The 24013-nt window shown below is 43.2% G+C and overlaps 1 protein-coding gene across 3 annotated transcripts in view; it reads left to right on the plus strand.

The window, feature by feature from the left end:
- ZNF609 (zinc finger protein 609) overlaps positions 1 to 22613 on the plus strand; it is a 74865-nt gene extending 52252 nt beyond the window's left edge. For 2 of the 3 annotated variants that reach the window (XM_044279535.1, XM_044279538.1), the window contains 7 exons: positions 3428 to 3515; positions 3710 to 6191; positions 7673 to 8048; positions 15487 to 15662; positions 19382 to 19616; positions 20304 to 20382; positions 20585 to 22613. In XM_044279535.1, coding sequence (XP_044135470.1) covers positions 3428 to 3515; positions 3710 to 6191; positions 7673 to 8048; positions 15487 to 15662; positions 19382 to 19616; positions 20304 to 20377 — 3431 coding nt within the window. In that variant the 3' untranslated portion in view covers positions 20378 to 20382; positions 20585 to 22613. The remainder of the gene's footprint in view (positions 1 to 3427; positions 3516 to 3709; positions 6192 to 7672; positions 8049 to 15486; positions 15663 to 19381; positions 19617 to 20303; positions 20383 to 20584) is intronic. The other variant, XM_044279536.1, reaches the window with a different exon arrangement.
- Positions 22614 to 24013: the final 1400 nt, after the last annotated feature.

Raw genomic sequence — 24013 nt, forward strand, 5'->3', positions numbered from 1 at the left:
GGTCCAAAAGGACAGAAGATGGGGCCAGCAGTACTGTAAAGCAGAGCAATATACTGCCTCAGCAGAACCAAATACCACAGCGCAGAGCAATATACTGCCTCAGCAGAACCAAATACCACGGCGCAGCACAATATTCTGCCTCAGCAGAACCAAATACCACAGCGCAGAGCAATATACTGCCTCAGCAGAACCAAATACCACAGCGCAGAGCAATATACTGCCTCAGCAGAACCAAATACCACGGCGCAGCACAATATTCTGCCTCAGCAGAACCAAATACCACGGCGCAGCACAATATTCTGCCTCAGCAGAACCAAATACCACAGCGCAGAGCAATATACTGCCTCAGCAGAACCAAATACCACGGCGCAGCACAATATACTTCCTCAGCAGAACCAAATACCACAGCGCAGAGCAATATACTGCCTCAGCAGAACCAAATACCACGGGCGCAGCACAATATTCTGCCTCAGCAGAACCAAATACCACAGCGCAGAGCAATATACTGCCTCAGCAGAACCAAATACCACGGCGCAGCACAATATTCTGCCTCAGCAGAACCAAATACCACGGCGCAGCACAATATTCTGCCTCAGCAGAACCAAATACCACAGCGCAGAGCAATATACTGCCTCAGCAGAACCAAATACCACGGCGCAGCACAATATACTGCCTCAGCAGAACCAAATACCACAGCGCAGAGCAATATACTGCCTCAGCAGAACCAAATACCACGGGCGCAGCACAATATTCTGCCTCAGCAGAACCAAATACCACGGCGCAGCACAATATACTGCCTCAGCAGAACCAAATACCACGGCGCAGAGCAATATACTGCCTCAGCAGAACCAAATACCACAGCGCAGCGCAATATTCTGCCTCAGCAGGACCAGATACCACGGCACAGCACAATATTCTGCCTCAGCAGGACCAAATACCACTGCGCAGCACAATATTCTGCCTCAGCAGGACCAAATACCACGGCGCAGCACAATATACTGCCTCAGCAGAACCAAATACCACGGCGCAGCACAATATACTGCCTCAGCAGAACCAAATACCTAGGCGCGGCACAATATACTGCCTCAGCAGAACCAAATACCACGGCGCGGCACAATATTCTGCCTCAGCAGAACCAAATACCACGGCGCGGCACAATATTCTGCCTCAGCAGAACCAAATACCACGGCGCGGCACAATATTCTGCCTCAGCAGAACCAAATACCACGGCGCGGCACAATATACTGCCTCAGCAGAACCAAATACCACGGCGCGGCACAATATACTGCCTCAGCAGAACCAAATACCACGGCGCAGCACAATATACTGCCTCAGCAGAACCAAATACCACGGCGCGGCACAATATTCTGCCTCAGCAGAACCAAATACCACAGCGCAGCACAATATTCTGCCTCAGCAGATCCAAATGCCACAGTGCAGCACAATATACTGCCTCAGCAGAACCAAATACCACAGTGCAGCACAATATTCTGCCTCAGCAGAACCACTAGCGGTTTTTGCTGGATCAATCATGGATCAGCAAAAACACTTCTATCTAGCTTATACAACCGCCTGCATCTGCTGAACGGATACGGTTGTTTTATCTATAAAATAGCCATGACTGATCCGGCACTATAACCATTGTAAGGGGACGGATCAGTTTTCTTTTGTGTCCGAGAAAACGCATCTGACACCATTGACTTACATTGTGTGTCATGCTGGATCCGTCTTGCTTGCGGATCTAAATACCTTAAAGGAAAAACGCAGATGTAAAAGAAACCTAACACCTGTCAATTTACTTCTGCTGTGAGGGGAAGATGTTATCTGCAATGTAATCGTCATTATAATAGTATAACCGTATGATAGCTCTATTGTTCTCTTGATAGGTCTTGATAAAGATGCCCATATAGGAGCATTACATTGAGTCTTCTCATTCTGCTTCCCTCTCTGGCCACAGTGAATAGTCTGAGAACGTCAAGCAAGGCTGTTTGCTCAAATACAGGAGGAAGTTAAAGAGCTAGGAAGTAGAATATAGTATAATATTGAAGTAGCATTCAAAAATTAGATCCCAAAAACCTGTTAAAAAATTACTTGGAACATTCACATTTAGGTTTTTATTATGCGATAAATGTGTTTGATGTTTCCATTTATTGACTGATTAATCGGATTAATATCTGACCAATATCTGTCCAATCGGACCAATAGTTGGTGAGTATAACAAAAGATCTGTCTGTGTAATAGGTCATCTGACCAATGATTGGCCAGTAAATCTGTCAGATAAGGCTACTTTAACACTCTCGCTTTTGTGCGGATCCGTCAGAATGGATCTGTTTGTATCATCTTTAACATAGCCAAGCCGTTTTCTATTGTGCCACATTGTGTCAGTGAAAACGGATCTGTCCGCATTGACTTACATTGTGTGCCAGGACACATCCGTTTGGCTCGGTTTAATCAGACAGACACCAAAACACTGCAAGCAGCGCTTTGATGTCCGTCTCCAGAGCGGAATGGAGACAGAACGGAAGCAAACTGAGGCATTAGGAGCGGATCCTTTTCCATTCAGAATACATTAGGGCAAAACTTAACCGTTTTGGACCGCTTGCGAGAGTCCTGAACGGATCTCACAAATGGAAAGAGTGTGAAAATAGACAAATCTGTTTGTGTAATACAAGCCTAAGTGACCATTTTTAAAATTCTTACACAGGCTCTTTACCAAGCAGTGTCCCAAATCTCTTTAGGCTGCTGTTTTAATTCCTTCCCCTTATGCACACACATAATATCACAGCAAACAATATAACGAGGACTAAGGCGGTACTTATTCCTGACAGGAGGCATACATTTCCTTTATTTCTTGTATTAGATGAGGCGGGCGGGGGGGGGATGCTTTTTATGGCAGCTGCAGTGGATTGCAAGAGAAATGTGCTATACTATTATGGTTTCCTGGAAGTGATTGAGTACAGCCACCAGAGAGACCAGGGAGTGGTGAGGATTTACCTGCAGAGCCTTATCTATGTCTATAGTGTTGCTATCCTACCTTAACTAGGTCTCCAGCAGTACTGTACAATTCAGTACAGTAGCCCTCAGATGAACCTGTCCTACTTTGCAAAGCATAAAGGGTGTTATCTGAGACTAAAAAAATGTCCGTCATATGTCTGGGCCCCTCACACTGAATCTACTTACCTGGCTCCCCACTTCCACGCCGCTTCCTGGTCCCCGCACGGGGAGGCTCACCCCTGTCACCGCCTGCCATTGTCTGCTCCCCCAAGGATACCCTCACCCCCGACACTGGATGTTTTCATCCGTGCACTGGCAGTTTGATCCATTAAAGTGTCTTTACCTTTGTCGGAAACATCCCATGCTTACCTCATGTTACCAGAAGTACTACAACTTTCTCTTGCCGCTAATGTATTTGTTTTATTTTTCACAGGCATGTTGGTTGTTAATGTGACTTGGAGAAACAAGACATACGTAGGCACCCTTTTAGATTGCACACGGCATGACTGGGCCCCTCCTAGGTGAGTTTAGATCTGTGAAAAAACTGTCCATTGTCAATTTGTTATTTTATTGTTAGAAGGGATTGTAATAAATTTAAAAAGCGGGTCTGCACCCCTGAAACAGGGCTGCTGTTTTTGGCAGATTGTGTTGGTTGTAGTAGCTCAGCCCTAAGCTTCTTTCTCACCCTCTATATTTTCTCCCCTTCCCCCTCCAGATTCTGCGACTCTCCCACGAGTGACTTGGAGATGCGGAACGGACGGGGGAGGGGTAAACGCATGCGTCCAAGTAGTAATGCTCCTGTTGCAGAAGGTACACCAGCCCCTGACAATAAAGGTGCAAGCAGTAGTAGCAGTAGCAGCAGCAAGACACGAGCTGGCGCCAACAATAAAGGGAGACGTGGAAGCCAGAATTCAAGCGAGCATCGTCCGCCCCCCTGTAATCCAGTGGAAGATATAAAAGCTAGCCCGTCTTCAGCCAGCAAGCGCAAAAGCAAGCCCCCTTCTGACATGGAACTGACCTCCAGCTCTGAAGATTCTAAGGGAAGTAAACGTGCTCGTACAAACTCCATGGGATCTTCATCTGCCCCAGTGTCTGTTTCTTTACCTCTCACAGTTCCATTAAGCACTATTAAGGTGGAACCAACTGCATTGGACCGTAATTGTTCCTCCCCCATATTAATAGACTGTCCTCACCCTAACTGCAACAAGAAATACAAGCACATTAATGGCCTGAAGTACCATCAGGCTCATGCACACACAGATGATGACAGTAAACCAGAGGCAGATGGAGACAGTGAATGTGGTGAGGAGCCACACCTTCATCTGGACATGGGTAGTTGTAATGGCACCTTTCCAACTCAGAAGGGTTCCCTTTCCCCAGCACGATCAGCAACTCCTAAAACTCGTTTGACTGAACCACACAGTCCTACACTCAGTTCTAAATTTGGAGGTAAGGTTGTATGCAAGAAAAAAATTGGTACAGAAGGAGATACAGACCCTGGAGCACTTTCTAATGATGGATCAGATGATGGTCCCATGGCAGCAGATGATACAAGCAATGACGGCTTTGAGTCGCAGGAAAAGCGATTGACTGAAAAGGATGCTACCAAAAAGGGCAATGGGAGCAGTAAGCCTGACAAGTTGGCTTCATCTAAAAGTGTGAAGTCTGCTCGGCCTATTGCACCTGCATTGGTACCTCAGCAAATGTATACCATTCAAACTACAACTTTCACTGCTGGGAGTCCTGGTTCTTCCACAGGTCTTACCACCACAGTAGTCCAGGCCATGCCTACCAGTCCCCAGCTTAAACCTATCCAGCCCAAACCAACAGTAATGGGAGATCCATCAAGTATTAATCCAGCTTTAACACCATCTAGGGATAAAAAGAAAAAGGATAAAAAGAAGAAAGAACAAAGAGAGGATGAAAGTCCTGGGACCTCAATAAAAGTAGGCCGTCCAGAAGATGGAAAAAGTCCTTTTGGGGAAGCAGTGGGTGATTCGGCAAGCAAAGGTGATGGACTTATTAATGGCTCTGATGCTCATCAGAGTAGGCTGGCAAGCATAAAGGCAGAGGCTGACAAAATCTATAGCTTCACAGACAATGCACCAAGCCCTTCCATAGGAGGAAGTGCCATTGGTAATACAAACAGAATGGAAAATCCCAGTCCTGGTCAGCCCATGACCCCATTACATGTTGTGACCCAAAATGGGGCAGAAGGGACTTCAGCTAAAACAAATAGCCCAGCTTACTCTGACATTTCAGATGCAGGTGAAGACGGAGAAGGTAAAGTAGAAGGCACAAAGTCCAAGGATCCAGAGCAAATGGTGAAGGAAAGTGCCAAAAAGTCCCTGTTTCCACCACAACCTCAAAGCAAAGAATCACCATACTATCAGACTTTTGAAACCTACTACTCTCCAAACTATGCACGTTCCAGTCCTGGTGCCATTAATCCCACTGGTCCGACTACACCAGAAAGTCAGTCACTGAAAGTTAAGAAAGAAGAAGATCTGGAGGTAACAGAAGTTAAAATGAAGGTGGAGACACCGGAGGATAAAAAGCCAGAGCTTAGCAGCACTAGCCAACAGCCCTCCGTTATTCAACAGCGACCGAATATGTACATGCAGTCTCTCTATTACAATCAGTATGCCTATGTGCCTCCTTATGGCTACAGTGACCAAGGGTATCATGCTCATCTGCTGAGCACCAACCCAACATATAGACAACAATATGAGGAGCACCAGAAACAGAGACAAAGCCTGGAACAGCAACAACAACAGCAGCAGCAGCAGCAACAGCAGCAGCAACAACAACAACAGCAGCAGCAACAGCAACAGCAGCAGCGCAATATGGAAAAGAAGGCAGAGATGGCCATGAGGGATCGAGAGGCAACTCTCAAAGATGAATGGAAGCACAAGTCTTCAGTACCTCCAACACTCACAAAGGCACCTAGTTTAACTGATCTAGGGAAGTCAGGTCCTAGCAAACCTAAGGAACTGGTTTCTGGGCCAGACTCAAGTAAATCTGTAATTATCCCCAAACCAGAGGACTCCAAGATCCCAGTTCAGCAAGCAGAAGGGTTAAAAGCAAAAGTATCAGAAGGAAGTGGACACGCAGGAAAAGAATGTGGCGAACCTCCAAAGCCAGTAGGGGAGTGCAATAGGCAAGCTGGACTGGATCCTGTATTGTGGTACAGACAGGTAAGAACTAAACTTGTAGCTTCTTTTCGCTCTAAAATGATCTAGAGAATTTTCAAGATCTCTTAAAGGAATATTCACATCTCAGACATATTGGCATAGACACAGAATATAGATCTGGGGCCTGCACCTATCTCTAAAATGTGTTTCCCACCCTTTCCTGATGTCTTCCACATCTAGTCTGGGAAGGGTGATTGGGTGTACACAAACATTCAAGTGTGCTGTTTCCATACCTCCCATAGGGTGGGTATTCCAGCTGTGAATAGCTGAGATGAGATGGTAATACCCCTTTAAGGAGATGCATACCAGCCATGTAAGGCCTTATTCTCACCCAGTGTCCGTGAGGAAATTGGTGATAATATGCTGATTGATTCATCCTTGAGGAATCCGTGTTTTATCCTTGTGTCCACTGTAAAGTGTCCACTGACACTTTACAGCTGAAAATAGATTTTCAGAGCATTTCCTATAAATGGTCCATTAAATGCAGACAAAATATGGATGTTGTCCCTGTTGGGCACATGTTTTTCACGGACCCATAGACTATAATTGAAATGATGGATCTGTAAACACGGACAAAAATAGGGCATGCTTCTGTGCTAAAACACGGATGTGTGAATACACACAATAAAATGAATGGGGCGTGTGCTGTCAATGTATAACACAGACAGCACACGTCCGTCGATCACTGACGTGTGAGTAAGGCCTCATGCACACGGCCGTGTTCCACGGCCGAGAGCGGTCCGTTGTAACCCGCCCGGAATTCCTGCTGACAGCAGGAGCGCAAGGGCGTCATTGGTTGCTATGACGCCGTGCGCTTCATGCCGCCGCCGCTGCACTACAGTAATACACTCGTATGATCTATACCAGTGTATTACTGTAGTGCAGCGGCGGCATGAAGCGCACGGCGTCATAGCAACCAATGACGCCGAGTGCTCCTGCTGTCGGCAGGAATCCCGGCCGGGTTACCACGGACCGCTTTCGGCAGTGTTCCACGGCCGTGTGCATGAGGCCTAAGTGTTCTCAAGATATGTGTGTGTTCCAGAGAAATCGTAGAAAGACATGCATTTTCCCTTCAAAACAAGAGTCTTTCAGACTCTTATGTGAACAGAGCCTTAGGCAATATAAACCCTGCTCTTGTCAGGTAGCCATAGGGCTATCAATCTAATCATATACATGCTTTTAAGATGTATTGTACAGTACTTGGTGTAAAGAATACACGGCCTAGAATGCAAATCGCCAGAGCAAGTCCTGTACAGACATGGAACAAAGCACATAGGGAAATTTCAGCTCTGAATGCTTCAGAATTTAAATACAGCCCTGCAACAACAGTCTGCATTTGTACTGCATTCTACAAAGTTACTCGCCTTTTTATATAAAATAATAATTCTATATTTATACAGCAAAATTCTATTCGTAGGAAAAGTTGTATAGTTAAAAAAAATTATTCATTTTTTTTTTACTATACTTACATTATGTATCTATAGCAACAAGAAGCAGAGTCACGCATGTGGTCCTATGTTTATCCGAAGTACACTGATTCACTAAAATCTGATGATGAAAGGTGGAAAGAAGAGAGAGATCGGAAAGTCAAAGAGGATCGAAGCAGGAGCAAAGAAACCTCTGCTAAGGAAGATGGCAAGGAGGCAATAAATGTAGAAGTTAAGGGACCCCAGCAAACTGAGGATCCTCGCGGGCTGCCGAAGGACCATCGCACTAGTACTCATGTGTCAGTTTCATCCCCACTTACACAGCATCAGTCCTATATCCCATATATGCATGGTTACACTTATAGCCAAGCATATGACCCCAACCATCCAAGCTACCGTGGAATGCCAGCAGTCATGATGCAGAATTACCCAGGTATTTGAACCCTTTAAGGCAATGGCTTAGTTCTTTTTATTATTATTTTTGTTTCACCTATTTGGGGTACATTTAATGGATTAATATACAAGTATTTCTTTTGAGAGGGAGGCAATTCCTTAGTTTTATTTTTAGGTTTAGTTTTTTACAGGAGGTTCCATTTTAAGGTTTTATCTGTGTAATATAAAACACATATTAGGTTTGTTCTTATGAGATCATTGTTTAAATGGTCATTGAGTTTTTAGCAAAAACCAAGACCCCCGCACAATCGATAGAGCTTGCATAGCATACTTTCTCTTTTGCTCTGCAGAGGATGTAATTGAGATGGACCCATAGACGTTCTCTCGAGTCCGTCACCTGCAGTGAGGAGAGAGCACAATATGCGCATGCTTTTCTCCCCTTGTTATAGAGATCAGTGGGGGTCTCAGACCCCGACCAATCAAAATATTTGATACGTCTCTGACATCAATCATTTACTGAAAACTCAATGATCCTTTAGGGTCCATTCACACGTCCTGTTTTTTTTCATCCTGAAAAACGGTCCGTTTTTTGCGGATCCGTTGTTCCTGAAAATGTTTCCGTATGTCATCCGTTTTTTGCGGATCCGCAAAAAACGGGAGCATGTATACATTTCAATAATCAAATAAAGTTGTTTGGATTTCTTTGAAAAAAAATTGAAAAAAAAAAAAATTTGTTATGTGTTTCCAGGAACGGAATCCGCAAAAAACGGATGACATCCGAATGTCATCCGTTTTTTGCGGATCCATTGACTTTGTATTGTACCAGGATCCGATTTTTCAGGACAAGAATAGGACATGTTTTATATTTAAACGGACATGCGGAACGGAACAACGGAAACGGACAGCACACATTGTGCTGTCCGATTTTTTTCCAGGACCCATTGAAAATGAATGGGTCCAGATCTGGTCCTGATCTGTTCCTGAAAAAACGGAACAGATCAGGAAAGAAAAAACGGACGTGTGAATGGACCCTTAACCTGTAAATAAAATGAAAAAAAGATGTGTAGACAGCTTGATCCCAAAAAGATCAACCATCAACAACCACCTAAAATGATAGAAAGAAAAATACAAAAAAGAGGGAGGAGTAAATAATAGATATTTTGTGTGGTCTTCCAAGCTGCACAATCGGCAGCAGTCCCAAACAGGAGTAGGTCTCTTCTCCTTTTTTAACCAAAATAGATTGATTCAAAACAATTCCAGCTCCTTGGTCTCAATATCCACCAGCAATCACAGCTCTTTTATCCTTTAAAAGGAATACGACACAGGTTATTAAAACAATACATATTTTATTTTACTTACAAGATCGACACTTGTTCACATCACATATAAAATCAATTTGCCCGACCCGGGTTTTGCTGTCCGCTTCTTATGGGGAGCTCCTCTCCTCTCCATTTGACACAACTGAAAAAAAAACCTCTGTCTGGTCACACGTGGTAAGTGTCTGTGTTATTTCCGTTAGATCAACTTCCAAATTTTTAAAAAAGAAATCTTTTTAAATACTCTATATATGGCCAAAGAAATAGGCACTGTGATGCATGTCTGAACACCATCTGAGGATGGTGTTCAGACATGCAGCACTATGTCGTGTTTCTTTTAAAGGATAAAAGAGCTGTGATTGCTGGTGGATATTGAGACCAAGGAGCTGGAATTGTTTTGAATCGAGATTAAATAGTCTTGTGGAAGTGTTGCTGTGTGTAAACTGTTCCTTACTGATGAAGTTCAAGCGCGGACCCTGAATTACAGTTTATTTAGGGGTAATGTCAAGCACTATATTCCTTTAACCCCTTCCCGACCTATGACTTACTACTGCGTCATGGGAACCACTGCGTTCCCGCAATTTGACGTAATAGTACGTCATAGTGATCGCGCTGGCACCAGAGTGGTGCGCGCACGCGATCACTACAGGGGCCTGGCAGTCTGTGGTAGCCGGGCCACTGCTGTATCCACTGGCATCGCTGTAAAAGCCGATGACTGCGGATTAACCCTTTCTATGCCACGGTCCGCGCTGACCGCGACACAAAAGGGGTTTGTGTCAGCTGAGTGATTGCATCGAGTCCCCGCGCTTCTGTGGCGGGTACCCAGAGCGTCACAAGGTAGCCCGATGCCGTGCAGAGGCTGCCCAATGCCTTGCACGGCATCGGGACCTGCCTTCTACGGGAGCCGAGGAGATCCAGCCTCAGGCTGAGTCTCCTAGGCAACCTGTTGGTGTACTACTCACTGTAGTACACGAACAGGCAATGCAGTACAATACAGATGTATTGTAATGCATTGCAGAGGGGATCAGACCCCCATAAGTGAACATCGTAAATAAAAAAAGTGTTTTTAATAAAAAGAAAGTAATAAAATTAATAAAAGAAAAACGCCCCTTTCCCCTTATTTTATAATTAACACAAAAGCACACATATTAGGTATCGCTGCGTCCGTAATGACCGGCTCTATAAATATATCACATGATCCACCCTGTCCGATAAACACCATAAAAAAATAAAATAATATTCTCACCTTACATCACAAAAAGTGCAACATCAAGCGTACCGTATTTTTCGCCGTATAAGACGCACCGGCCCATAAGACGCACCTAGGTTTTTGAGGAGGAAAATAAGAAAAAAAATATTTGAACCAAAAGGTGCACTTTTGGTGGGTTTTGAACTAATTGTGATCTGTGGGTGACGCACTGTTATGGGGGATCTGTGGGTGACGCACTGTTATGGGGGATCTGTGGGTGACGCACTGTTATGGGGGATCTGTGGGTGACGCACTGTTATGGGGGATCTGTGGGTGACGCACTGTTATGGGGGATCTGTGGGTGACGCACTGTTATGGGGGATCTGTGGGTGACGCACTGTTATGGGGGGATCTGTGGGTGACGCACTGTTATGGGGGATCTGTGGGTGACGCACTGTTATGGGGGATCTGTGGGTGACGCACTGTTATGGGGGATCTGTGGGTGACGCACTGTTATGGGGGATCTGTGGGTGACGCACTGTTATGGGGGATCTGTGGGTGACGCACTGTTATGGGGGATCTGTGGGTGACGCACTGTTATGGGGGATCTGTGGGTGACGCACTGTTATGGGGGATCTGTGGGTGACGCACTGTTATGGGGGGATCTGTGGGTGACGCACTGTTATGGGGGGATCTGTGGGTGACGCACTGTTATGTGGGATCTGTGGGTGACGCACTGTTATGGGGGATCTGTGGGTGACGCACTGTTATGGGGGATCTGTGGGTGACGCACTGTTATGGGGGATCTGTGGGTGACACTTATGGGGGATCTTATGCTATGTGTCATCCACAGATCCCCTCCATAAGTGTCCCTGTAGTGAATGACCCTCAATACAGGGGGTGGGGGTCGCATCTGCTTTAATAATGACAGCGGGGCCCGTGCAGTGACTGTATTCTACTACACGGGCCCCGCTCACTGTATAATCATATCTCTCTAATAGTTAATTGTTGTATGCATGTAATCGCATAATGAGCGCTGTGTATTACCGTACCTTTCAACTAGAAGCGCTCGCCGTTCGGGGAGGAGGCAGGCCGGGAGGACGGGCGCTGGCAGCGTGAGTCATACATCATGCGCCCACGCCGCCTGCTTCATTCATAAAGTGGGCGGCGCAGGCGTGTGACGTATGACTCACGCTGCCAGCGCTCGTCCTCCCGGCCTGCCTCCTCCCTCCTCTCTGCTCCGAACGGCGAGCGCTTCTAGTTGTAAGTACGGTAATACACAGCGCTCATTATCGCTCATTATGCGATTACATGCATACAACAATTAACTATTAGAGAGATATGATTATAGAGTGAGCGGGGCCCGTGTAGTAGAATACAGTCACTGCACGGGCCCCGCTGTCATTATAAATGCAGATGCCGGCCCCCAGCCCCTCCTCCCTCACAGCTGATATACCCGCCGCACGGCATCGCGGCGGGTGTATCATTGAAAACTGGGCAAAATCAGCTACATTCGCCATATAAGACGCACTGCTATTTCCCCCCCACACTTTTGGGGGGGAAAAAGTGCTTCTTATACGGCGAAAAATACGGTATGTCCCACAAAATGGTAACGATAAAACCGTCACCTCATCCCTCAAAAAATAAGCCCCTACCTAAGACAATCGCCACGTCCGTAACAACTAGCTCTATAAAAATATCACATGACCTAACCACTCAGGTGAACAAAAAAAAAGAAATTTTTGTGATGTAATGTGACAAAAATTGAACAGCAAGTGATAAAAAAAAGGCATATGCCCCCCAAAATAGTACCAATCAGGCCGTCGCCTCATCCCGCAAAAAATGAGACCCTACCTAAGAGAATGGGTAAAAAAAATAAAAAAGCTGTCACTCTCAGACAATGGAGACACTAAAATATCATTATTTCTGTTTCAAAAAATGCTATTATTGTGTAAAACTTAAATAAAAAGAAGTAGACATATTAGGTATTGCCACGTCCGTAACGATCTGCTCTATAAAAGTCACATAACCTAATCCCTCAGATAAACGCTGTAAAAATAAAAAATAAAAACTGTGCCAAAACATCAAATGTTTTTGGTTACCTTGCCTCACAAAAAATGTAATATAGAGCAATAAAAAATCATATGTACCCCAAAATAGTACCAATGAAACTGGCACCTTATCCCGTAGTTTCCAAAATGTGGTCAGTTTTTTGAGTCTCTACTGTGGGGGTGCATCAGGGGGGCTTCAAATGGGACATGGCATCTAAAAACCAGTTCAGCTAAATCTGCCTTCCAAAAACCATATAGCGTTCCTTTCCTACTGTGCCCTGCCGTGTGCCCGTTCAGCAGTTTACGATCACATGTGCGGTGTTTCTGTAAACCGCTGAATCAGGGTAATAAATATTGAGTTTTATTTGGCTGTTAACCCTTGCTACTGGAAAAAATGGATTAAAATGTAATTTCTGCCCAAAAAGTTAAATTCAGAAATTTCATCTCCATTTTCCATCAATTCTTGTGGAACATCTAAAGGGTTAACAAAGTTTGTAAAATCAGTTTTGTATACCTTGAGGGGTTTAGTTTCTAAAATGGGGTTATTTTTGGGTGGTTTCTATTATGTAAGCCTCACAAAGTGACTTCAGACCTGAACTGGTCCTTAAAAAGTGAGTTTTGGAAATTTTCCGAAAAATTTCAAGATTTGCTTCCAAACTTCTAAGCCTTGTAACATCCCCAAAAAATAAAATTTCATTTTCAAAATGATCCAAACATGAAGTAGACATATGGGGAATGTAAAGTAATTACTATTTTTGGGGATATTACTATCTATTATAAAAGTAGAGAAATTGAAATTTGGAAATTATGAATAAAAAAATATATATATTTTTTTTTTACTCATTTTTACCACTGTTATAAAGTAAAATATGTGACGAGAAAACAGTCTCAGGATGGCCTGTATAAGTAAGGCTACTTTCACACTCGCGTTTGGTGCCGATCCATCATGGATCTGCACAGACGGATCCATGGAAATAATACAACCATCTGCATCTGTTCAGAACACCATTGAAATTCAATGGAGGACGGATCCGTTTTCTATTGTCATAGAAAACGGATCCGCCTCCATTGACTTACATTGTGTCTCAGGACGGATCCGTTTGTCTCAGTTTCGTCAGACGGACACCAAAAACGCTGCTTGGCGTTTTGGTGTCTGCCTCCAAAGCAGAATGGAGACGGAACGGAGGCAAACTCATGCATTCTGAGCGGATCCTTTTCCATTCAGAATGCATTAGGGCAAAACTGATCCGTTTTGGACCGCTTGTGAGAGCCCTGAATGGATCTCACAAACGGAAACCAAAACGCTAGTGTGAAAGTAGCCTAAAAGCGTTTTAAAGTTATTACCACATAAAGTGACACGTCAGATTTGCAAAAAAATGGCCTGGGCAGTAAGGTGAAAACAGGCCCAGGGTTGAAGGGGTTAAAAAATAGGGATATAATCCACCATCATGTACAGGGAAGAAGGTATGCAAACGATCTAGCAAGCCCTGAGTCTGATGCCACCAGATGTAAGGCAGCTATCCTGTAAGTCAATGTTTGGCCCTTTAATAGGCCTTGAGGCATGACTTTGATAATAAATAAGCCAGCACCTCATCTGCAGACCCAACCTAATGGCCAATGAATTACCTAGTACCAAAATCTAATAAACCACACAAGTATAACAATATGGCCCCACAATACTAAATGCCTTTATCAAAGGTTTGCATGTTTAGGGTTGTTCGTTTACTCCATAGCTCTGAAGGGTGCTGCAGACATCATTTGAGTTAATATGGCCAAAGAATAGTACTCTCGCATAAATGGACAAATAATCCTTAAAGGGAACCTGTCGCCTGCAAAACGCATATTAATCTGACCACAGTACCTTACAGTATCCCCCAGTGTGTTGCTAATCATGTTTTTCTTTCCTCTTGGTGTTTCTTCATACTTGTTAAAAACGCTGTTTTAATGTCTGTTGGCGCTCTCTTCGAGTCAGGCTTGAAGTCAAGGGGGCAGCGGCCTCCTTGCTTCAAGTAAAGCTAAGCCCACCCCTTACCCCTCCTCTCTACAATTAGATGGACGTGATGCCGGGATCGCGCTCTTCTAGCGCATGCGCGGTACGCTGCCTGTTATATCGTTACGGCCTGGCGCATGCGTGCAATCGAACTGTCCGGCGCATCTGCAGTCAGCAAAATGCAGGCGGGTGAGTGAGGATCGCACTGTAACAGGCAGCGTACTGGTTGCCAGCGAACCAGAAGTGATGGCGTCCTGTTTTGTGGTCATGTGACCACAGCAGCCATTCACTATGCCAGTGGCTGCAGTGGACATGCGATCGTTGATGGGACATCATTCCTTCGGTCTACCAAAAGCGGGATGGGAGCCTCTGCAATGGAACTTTTCATTGTTCCATGTCCTAGGAACAGTTGAGGATTTGCACCTGGCATCAAAGGCGGATCACCTGGCATTTGCATCTGGCATCATATATATAGCACATGTCGTCAAGGCATTAGTAGTGTTGTTGTGCTGTATACCTAGTACAGGAGCACAGTTCTGTAGCTAAACCTAGTCACTCGACCTTTTCCATTTGGGTAGGTGAAATGAATGATGATTTTAGTTAGAAAGCACCAACATTTTCCATAGTGCTGTACAATAAATGACATGATTACTGGCAGATACAGGGCTACAATACCAACAGGCTGGATTGGAATGCAAAATATTGGATTGCTTTTATCCAACTGATACTCACGGCAGATAACATTTGAAAGGTTAGCTAACACTGCTGTTCTGAGGATGACAAGGATGTACTTTTTAAATGCCTGATACCTACAACTTTTACTATGGGGTTATCAGTCTAGTAAGAAGATGAAAATGATTATGGCAGGAAAATGCAGCTGAAGACCTGAAATATGCTAGTGTATTGACATCTTCTTTCACTTCTTCATCTAGGTTCCTATCTCCCCTCAAGTTATTCATTCTCCCCATATGGCAACAAGGTTGCTGGCAGCGAAGAGTCTGAGAAGTCACGAGCCAGTCCAAGTGTCAGCTGCAAATCTACCACCGAGTCTAAAGCCCTTGATATATTACAGCAACACGCAAGCCATTACAAGAGCAAGTCTCCAACTGTGAGTACACTTTGACAACATAGTCCATCCACCAACATCTGCTGAAAGAACCAAATAAAATATCTAACCATTATATGATGTCAACTTCTGAATTGTAGCCTTTAACCCCTTATCGCATAATGCTGTACATGTACGGTATTATTCGCATGGGATTGTATGGAGCGGGTTGCTTTGCTGAGCCCTCTCCATACATGGTGGGTTCCGGCATTATGATGCAGCAGGCGTCCAGCTGTAATGACCGGGATTAGCTATGACGCTGAATCCAGTAATTTAACCCCTCAGATGCCGTGTTTAACCGCTCCCCGACTGCCATACGGCTATATACGTGCTAGCTGTACTTACCCTGTGCAGATAGCATCTATATAAACGTCATGGCAGCTTTTTAATCCAAGCACTGCAAAGCACTTGGATTAAAACTTCTGCTCCTGCACTGCCGCTGTCAGGAATAGTGCAGAGTCTAGTAATGCTGACAAGGGACCAATCAGAGTGGCCCCTCGCTGGCGATCGCTCAGATTGGTTAGTCTGTGCATCGGATCGCCGCAGTGTAAAAGGCTCTCATCTGCACTCTGCATTTCAGAGCCTGAAATCAGGTACCATATCCTCCGTGCCCCCAATATGTGAGCCCCCTGCCCCGATCTGTGCGCCCTTCCTCCAGCTTTGCCGGCCGTGCACTCTGTATGTGCTGGCAACTGTGTCCGCCTGCCCCTATCCATGGCCTCTGCCCCCATCCATGTCCCCTGCGATCTGTGTGCGGTGCCCCTGCTGTATCTGGTGGTGGCAGCTCTTTTCCTGAGCTGCCGCCATCAACAGCGAGTGTCAGCTGTATGGTGACACTCTTCTGTAACCCCTGAGATGCCGCTGTCACCGGCATACAAGGGGTTAACAGAGGGAGCGAGCTCCCTCTCTTAACCATCGGCTGCTGTGCTACGATGGCAGCGGCCAGGTGGTTGCCATGGCAACAGGACGCCTTGCAAAGGCATCCATTGTTGCCATCTATCAGTGTAAAACTGATAGTATTATACTTTGCAATGCAAGAGCATTGCAAAGTATAGTACAGCCGTTAAGCCCCACTGGATCTTCAAGATCCAAGTGGGACTTGATAAAAAAAAAAGGGGTGAAAGTGAAAAAATTAATGTAAAAAAAGTTACATAAATTTGTAAATGTAAAAAGGTAAAGAAAAAATGTAACTCATTTATAAGAGATTAAAAAAATAAAGTACACATAATTGGTATCGCCGCGTATATGACCTTGATCTATAAAATGATCATGGTACAAATCCCACGTGGTGAACGATGTAAAAAAAATAATAATAAACAATTGCAGAATTGCTGTCTTCCCCCCCTCTCCAAACTATTTAATAAAAAGTGATCAAAAAGTCATATGCATCAAAAAAATGATACCAATAAAAACTACAGCCCATCCCACAAAAAAATAAGTCCTCATACAACTATGTTTTGGTGATGCAAAAAAAAATGTATAAATGTTTTTATAAAAGTGATTTTATGATTTAAAAGTGGTAGAAAATGAAAAAAAAATATACAATTTTGGTGTCGCCATAACCGTATCATCCCACAGAATAAAATTATGATCTCAAATATACCACATGGAGAACCCCATAAAAAATAAAAATAACAGCTTCACCTCCTAAAAAAAAATGAATAAACACTCAACAAGCCATATAAACCCCCAAATTGTACCAATAAAAATTACAGCCCGTCCGTCAAAAAAACAAGCTCTCGCGCCGCTACATTGACGGAAAAATCTAAAAGTTATGGGTCTTCAATTTGGTGATGCAAACAAAAAAAAAAAGTTTAATAAAAAGTAATTTTATGATATAAAAGTGGTAGAACATGAATAAATGAATATAAATTTGATATTGCCAGAACCGTATCAACCCACAGAATACAACCATCTCATAAAGTATACCACATGGAGAACCCCATAAAAAGTAAAAATAAAAAAAAACACTGGCAGAATTGCAATATTAGCCACTTCACCTCATACATTTTTTTTTTTTTTAAAAAGGCAATCAAAAAGTCATATGTACCCAAAAATGGTACCATTAAAAACTAAAGCTCACCCCGCAAAAAATAAGCCCCCACACAGCTCAATCAACAAAAAAATAAGAGTTCATGGCCCTTAAAATCTATTTCAGCAAATTTCATGTTAGAAAATGCAGAAGCTGCTCCTTTTCTTTTTGAATTCTGCCCACTTCTCATACAGCAGTTTACAACCACATATAGGGCTAATCTCTAAATGGTCCAAGACACTTCACCATAAGAAGTATAACGGTACACTCCTCCACTTACTAATAAACACCACAAAAAATGAAGTGCAAAAACACCTTGACGAATAAAAATATATATTTTTTTATTAAATCTAATGTTAAAAGGTAATAATCATGACATAATATAATAGTAGGGAACAACAGCCGCACACCACCTCTAACTCCCTGAAACTGTTAGTGAAAATAGAGAGAGAGAAATAGGCAGTTCAAAATATTGATCAAAACCTTAAACAGAGCATGCCCGCAGATACACAATTTGATGCAACCAGCAATCCCTAGTGTGCTCAGGGCTCACTTAGTGCCGCTCTGAAGGGTGACGAAACATATGCCTCACTACATGTACCAATGACCTACAGTCTAATATATGATGTACATACCTAATAGAGAAAGAGGGGTACGGAGGTGGTGGCACTTCTCGACGCGCGGTTCGCGTGTAATCGCTTCCTCCATAAAAACAAAACACTTAAAATTGTTGGAATTGCATTCCCCCCCCCCCCCCCAAATTCCCCAAATTCCATTTGGAATTTCTTTCCAGCGTCCCACTATATCATATGCAATATTAAATGGTGCCATTAGAAAGTTCAGTTTGTCCCTGAAAAAACAAGCCCTCATACACCTATGTGAACAGAAATTTTAAAAAGTTTTATAGCCGTGGACAAGTTTTAGGTATAAAAAATGTAAAAATCCTATTGGGTCAAGAGGTTAAGCTAAACTCTTTAAGTGGTTTGATCATAATTCTGAGTGTTTATAGAGGTTGTCCGGGTTGAGAGCTGAACCCAGACATAGCCCTCTATTCACCCAGGCGCCCCCTGATATGAGCAAAATATAAACAGCCCTTGCCCTGTGCGATACAGTTCAGGGCAAGGGAGAGCATCGGAGCACGAAATGCTCCGATGCTCGTATCAGGGGGCCGGAGGAGTGAAAATGGGAGTATGTCCGGGTTCAACTTTGAACACGGACAACCCATTTAAGAGTTATAAGGAAAGCACAGATAAGGGCTACAGATGAAGCTGTCATCTCTGAGGGTTTTCACGGTGAAAAGGAAAGAACAGTCTACAGAATCGGTGAAAACTTGAAGTTGTAGAAGGCAACCAAATTGACAATTTTTATTAAAAAACAACTGGAAAAATATTTTAGCCCAAACTAAGTAGAATGCAGTAATAAAAAAAAACTGACTCATGCATTTATACAACCTGAAGAGCCCACCACCTTCTGGGGTTGTGTATATACTGTGATAAACTCTGGTGGGCAAAGTGGCTTCTAAGCACCTGGCCCCCACACTTCATAGTTCTGTGGATGGTACACCACTACTGTTATTTGCAGTTTGTCTTATGGGTGTTGTTTTTGGCTACTTCTCGTGTGCTATATGATATCAGTTTTACCTTGACTTTAAAGAGTTCTATAATGTGATATGAATTACTTTTATGCACAGATATCAGACAAATCCCCACAGGATCGAGATCGAGGAGGTTGCAGTGGGCCTGGAAGCTCTGCAGGAGGAGCTGGTGGCTGTGGTAGCATGGTAGCACCAGACCGAGGAGTAGGTGACAGGAATTCTGAAAGGCCACGCACTTCCCCTTCACAGCGCTTAATGTCCACACATCATCACCATCACCATCTTGGTTACTCTTTGCTGCCCGGCCAGTATCAGTTGCCATACACAACAGGTAAGTTGTCTACACTTTCTGAGCAGTCTTCAATACAAAAACCCTTTTTTCCCAAGACTGGACAGTTTATAAATTGACCTCATTTTTCTTACGATGATTACCTTGAAGTCACATGGATATTTTATGTAATAGTGGACTTTCTTAACTGTGTTTAATATATATTTCTGTGTAAGGCTTAACATTTCACCATTGAGTTTAACATGGTTCTCTCAGTCTGCAGTGTTCCTTGCCGCTATTTTGATATATTTGGTTGCACCGAAATTAAAGGAATTATCCAGGAGTTGGACATACCTCCCAGAGTGGCCAACCCACAGTGAAGATCATACTTGCCTCGTCCCCGCTTCTGAGTTTGGTCTCTAACGGTCCTGGGCCAGCTTTTCTTCTCCCTGCCCGCTGTGGTCAACATGTGAGGGAAACGCTGCGGTCTGTGATTGGCTGCAGTGGTCACATGGCTCCTCATCAACGGATGTTGACCTCATCACGGCAGGAAGAGTAAGAGTCGGTGTGTTAGACACTGAACGCAACAGCGGGGACCAAGGTAAGTATGATCTCCACTGTGGGTCGACCACTCTGGGAGGTCTGTCTGACTTTTGGATAACCCCTTTAACCATTAAATTGATTTTGTTGCATCATCAATGAATATTACATGGCATGAGAAGATACCGATATATAACTTTGTGTTTAAAGGTTTGTCTTCTACAGCCATTGTAGCAAGTCAGCAGGGCTCAGCTCCATCTCTTTACCCACCCCCACGAAGGTGAAACCGGTAAGTTTACAACCTACATTTTTATAATTGTCAAGCTTTTTTGCTCGTTAGGTTCACAATTATCTCTCGATCTCTTGCTTGCAGTGAAGGAATTGGGTATTGAACTTGTATCCATAGAATGTTGTACCTGTGGTGATTGCTCTTGTAGAGCATATTCGATTTTTGTTTTTCGCCATAATTTTTCTCAATTTTTCCTTTACAGGAAAATTCGGCAACCAAGGACCCTGTCTACTCAAAGTCATGTGACTGGATCACAGGACACATCTGGAATGAGTCAATGCATCAGTTGAATGGTGTTTCTACAGCCAGAGTTTTCCGTGAAGGGCTTCTGAAGTATCATTCTGATCCAGAAGACACAGGCCCAATCTTTGCCCATCCTCAAGCTTGGCGCTCTCTCCCTCCTGCCTTGGGGGGGGATATGTTTTTTTGTTTGTTTTTTCTTTTTCTTTTTTTTGTTTTTGCATAATTGGACTGTATTTATTCAGTGGACTGGGCCATGATAAGACATGGGATTTCTTTTCTCACAGGGCGTTTGGGGGGGAAATACAATTTTCAACATTGAACACCTCATTCATGTAATAAGACATTCTGGGTCTGGATTGTGCATCCCCCGCTTACAGACTTATGGTTAAATGTTATTTTGAAGTTAAAAGATGAGGAATTTGTTTTTGTCCTTTTCTTGAGACACTCCATCAGTCACGGCTGTTCGTTTTATGGATTTTATTGACCACACATGCTCAGGCGTCTGATTTGCAGGTGTTTCAGGAGCCAAGGGACGGGCAGCGTTGCTTCTCAAAGGTCCACAAAATATGCGTACAAGGAGTACAGTTTTGTGTTTTGTCACATTGCCTGGGAGTGACTGTCGGCATGTTGTGTTCAATCTTGAGATTTCCTGTCCCTCTTTTGATCTTTCTTCCCCCCATGGTGATTGCCAGACCAAGCTTTGTGTCTGAGCAGAACAGGTAGCAAAAAGAGTGTACATTGTATGGATCCTTATGGCATCCTGCAGTTGTTACGCTACCCTGCCTGATCTTCAGCACACAGTGCCACTTTGTCTTCATGTATGTCAAGCAATGCCTATTTTCCTCATACCACAGAGCTCATAACCTCTACTTTGATAATCCACTTTTAAAAAAATGTAAAAATATTGGTCTTGGTTTCTATGAGCTGTTTGGCTACAGTAATGCTGGACTCCCACGGACGCAACCTGGCTGTGTATAATGTATATAGACCTGGAAAAGGTTCTTTTTATAAGACACTAATCTTAAATTGTGGAGAAGTTTCACATGTGCATTTTAAATCTGTTTAACCACTAAATGTTTAGTGCCCTCGTGGCAAGGGGCCATGGGTTTAGCATTACAAGACCAACTCCATTGCTGTTTTTCTCTCTTCAGTACCCCAAATTATGATGTTAAAGCATGCAAAGTACATAATGGACACCTGTGACTGCAGGAATGTAGTGTTCTCGTATCCGAGAATGGTAAGGCCTGTAAGGGTTATGTCCCGCTTTACAAAGAGGCACTTTGTCTTATTGTGGATTTAGTAATACAGACACAAGATGTAGAGATGAAATATCGGATCTAACAAGCGTGCCACTATTCACTTCAAGAAACAATAGAACTGCCTCTGTACTTGCAGGAAATATTGGTGCTTCATTGCTGGGCACGCCACTCAATTCTACTACATTTGTAAAGTGTTTTATTGTATTTAATCCCCATCCACATTGTACATAGATGTAAGAAAGTAGATTTCCATTGGTTGGAAAATATCTATGGAGGAGAATGCAATTCTTGCAGTGTCAGATGTCACTTGCTCATTATGGAACCATTAAGACTGCTGCTATTTTCCAACAGGTTGCTGGTACTGTAACCTAGTACTTTATTTTTTGCCAACACGTGTCTCAAGGATGCTTGGGTCTTTGGTTTAGTTTTCTTTTCTTTTACTCAGATACTATACAATCTTTACACTTTCTGACCATTTATAATTATTTTTATTTTATTTTTTCTGGGGTTTTTGCCCAGAGTTTCAGTTCAGATTTACAATGCCCTATAAAGATGCACAATATATGATGATGCTGAAACATTTTTTTTTCCAGACATCCACTTTCTGCTAGTTGGACCTCTTCTACCCCAAGAGGTGACCTGAAGGAATTTCGTTAAAAATGATAAAAAAAATAAAAATATGTATTTAACCCCTTTCTGGAAATTTTCCAATAAAGTTCTTTTGTATTGCTTGGTTGTAAACAGACGTTATTGTATATGAAATAAACATTACCCCAGCTTCATTCATTTATACCGGGGTAAATGGAGAGCTAATGCTCCCCTTTTCAACTTTCACGTATCTGTATAAAGTTGTAAAATTATTTTTTCTGTTATGTAGCTTTTTTTTTATTTTTATCCGATTTAAAGTCTTTGTGGTAAAGTTGAATTTTCTTTCCTGCAGTTTAAAAAAAAATACACACGTTTTGTTTTATCAGATATGTGGTGGTTTTCTAAATGATTTGCTGCACATACCGTATGTCATTTTTTGTTTGTCACACATCGTTCATTTGTAATACTGAACAAGTATGTGAGTCTTAAACAGTGAAAAATACAGTATGTTATAAGCTTTACTTGCAATCTCGCGCAACGCTTATATGGAGCTTGGTGAAACACAGGTAATAAACCTAGCACAGGTAGTATGCATCAGGATTGGTCATTATTATTATTATGCTACTGCACTATTGTCAGATATGCTGCTGTTTATCAATATGGATTGGGGATGGAACTTCTGCAGGGTTACCAGCAAAGTGGATGAGATTTTTCAAAAACTTATCCATGCTGCAGGTTGGAGTTGACTCTTTGCAACAAATCCTGATGTTACAAGTGAATTTTGCAGATTAATCACAGATTATACAATGGAATTGTGCTAAAATCTGCAGTGGAAATGCTGTTGCGAAAAGTCTTCCGCATGTGGGGGTTTCCCTAACAGTTAAATGGGTTTTCTCATCATTAATGTAAAAAATGAAAATCATACATATTCTAGCACATGCCAGTCTCTTTCTAATAAAGCTAGAACCAGCCCTGTACCTCACATGGATCCAGAGATCTCCACATTCATTGCTCCAATTGTTCTGCTACATTTATTTCAAACTGTCCGCTGCAGCTTGTAGCAATTGAAGGATGGAACTGAGCATGTGCGTCCGTCTTAGTGAGCAGGACAGATAAATTCGAAAAAGCGCAAACAGCGGGTGGCCCTATACAGATTTTGCTGAATAAGGCCCATTTCACACGACCGAGTTTTCTGCGCGGGTGCAATATGTGACGTGAACGCATAGCACCCTCACTGAATCCCGATCCATTCATTTCAATGTATCTGTCTACATGAACGCTTTATTTTATTTTTTTCACACATCAGTTCTGCATTGTGTGAAAAAAAACGCAGCATTTTCTATATTCTATGTTTTTCACACAGCCCTGGCCCCATAGAAGTGAATGTGGCTTCAGTGAAAAACGCATTGCATCCGGAAGCAAGTGCGGATACAATGCGTTTTTCACTGATGGTTGCTAAGAGATGTTGTTTGTAAACCTTCAGTTTTTTTTATCACGTGCGTGAAAAAACACATTGCACCCATGAGGAAAAAAACAACGCA

This window comes from Bufo gargarizans, chromosome 2, assembly GCF_014858855.1.
Source record: "Bufo gargarizans isolate SCDJY-AF-19 chromosome 2, ASM1485885v1, whole genome shotgun sequence".
Taxonomy (NCBI): domain Eukaryota; kingdom Metazoa; phylum Chordata; class Amphibia; order Anura; family Bufonidae; genus Bufo; species Bufo gargarizans.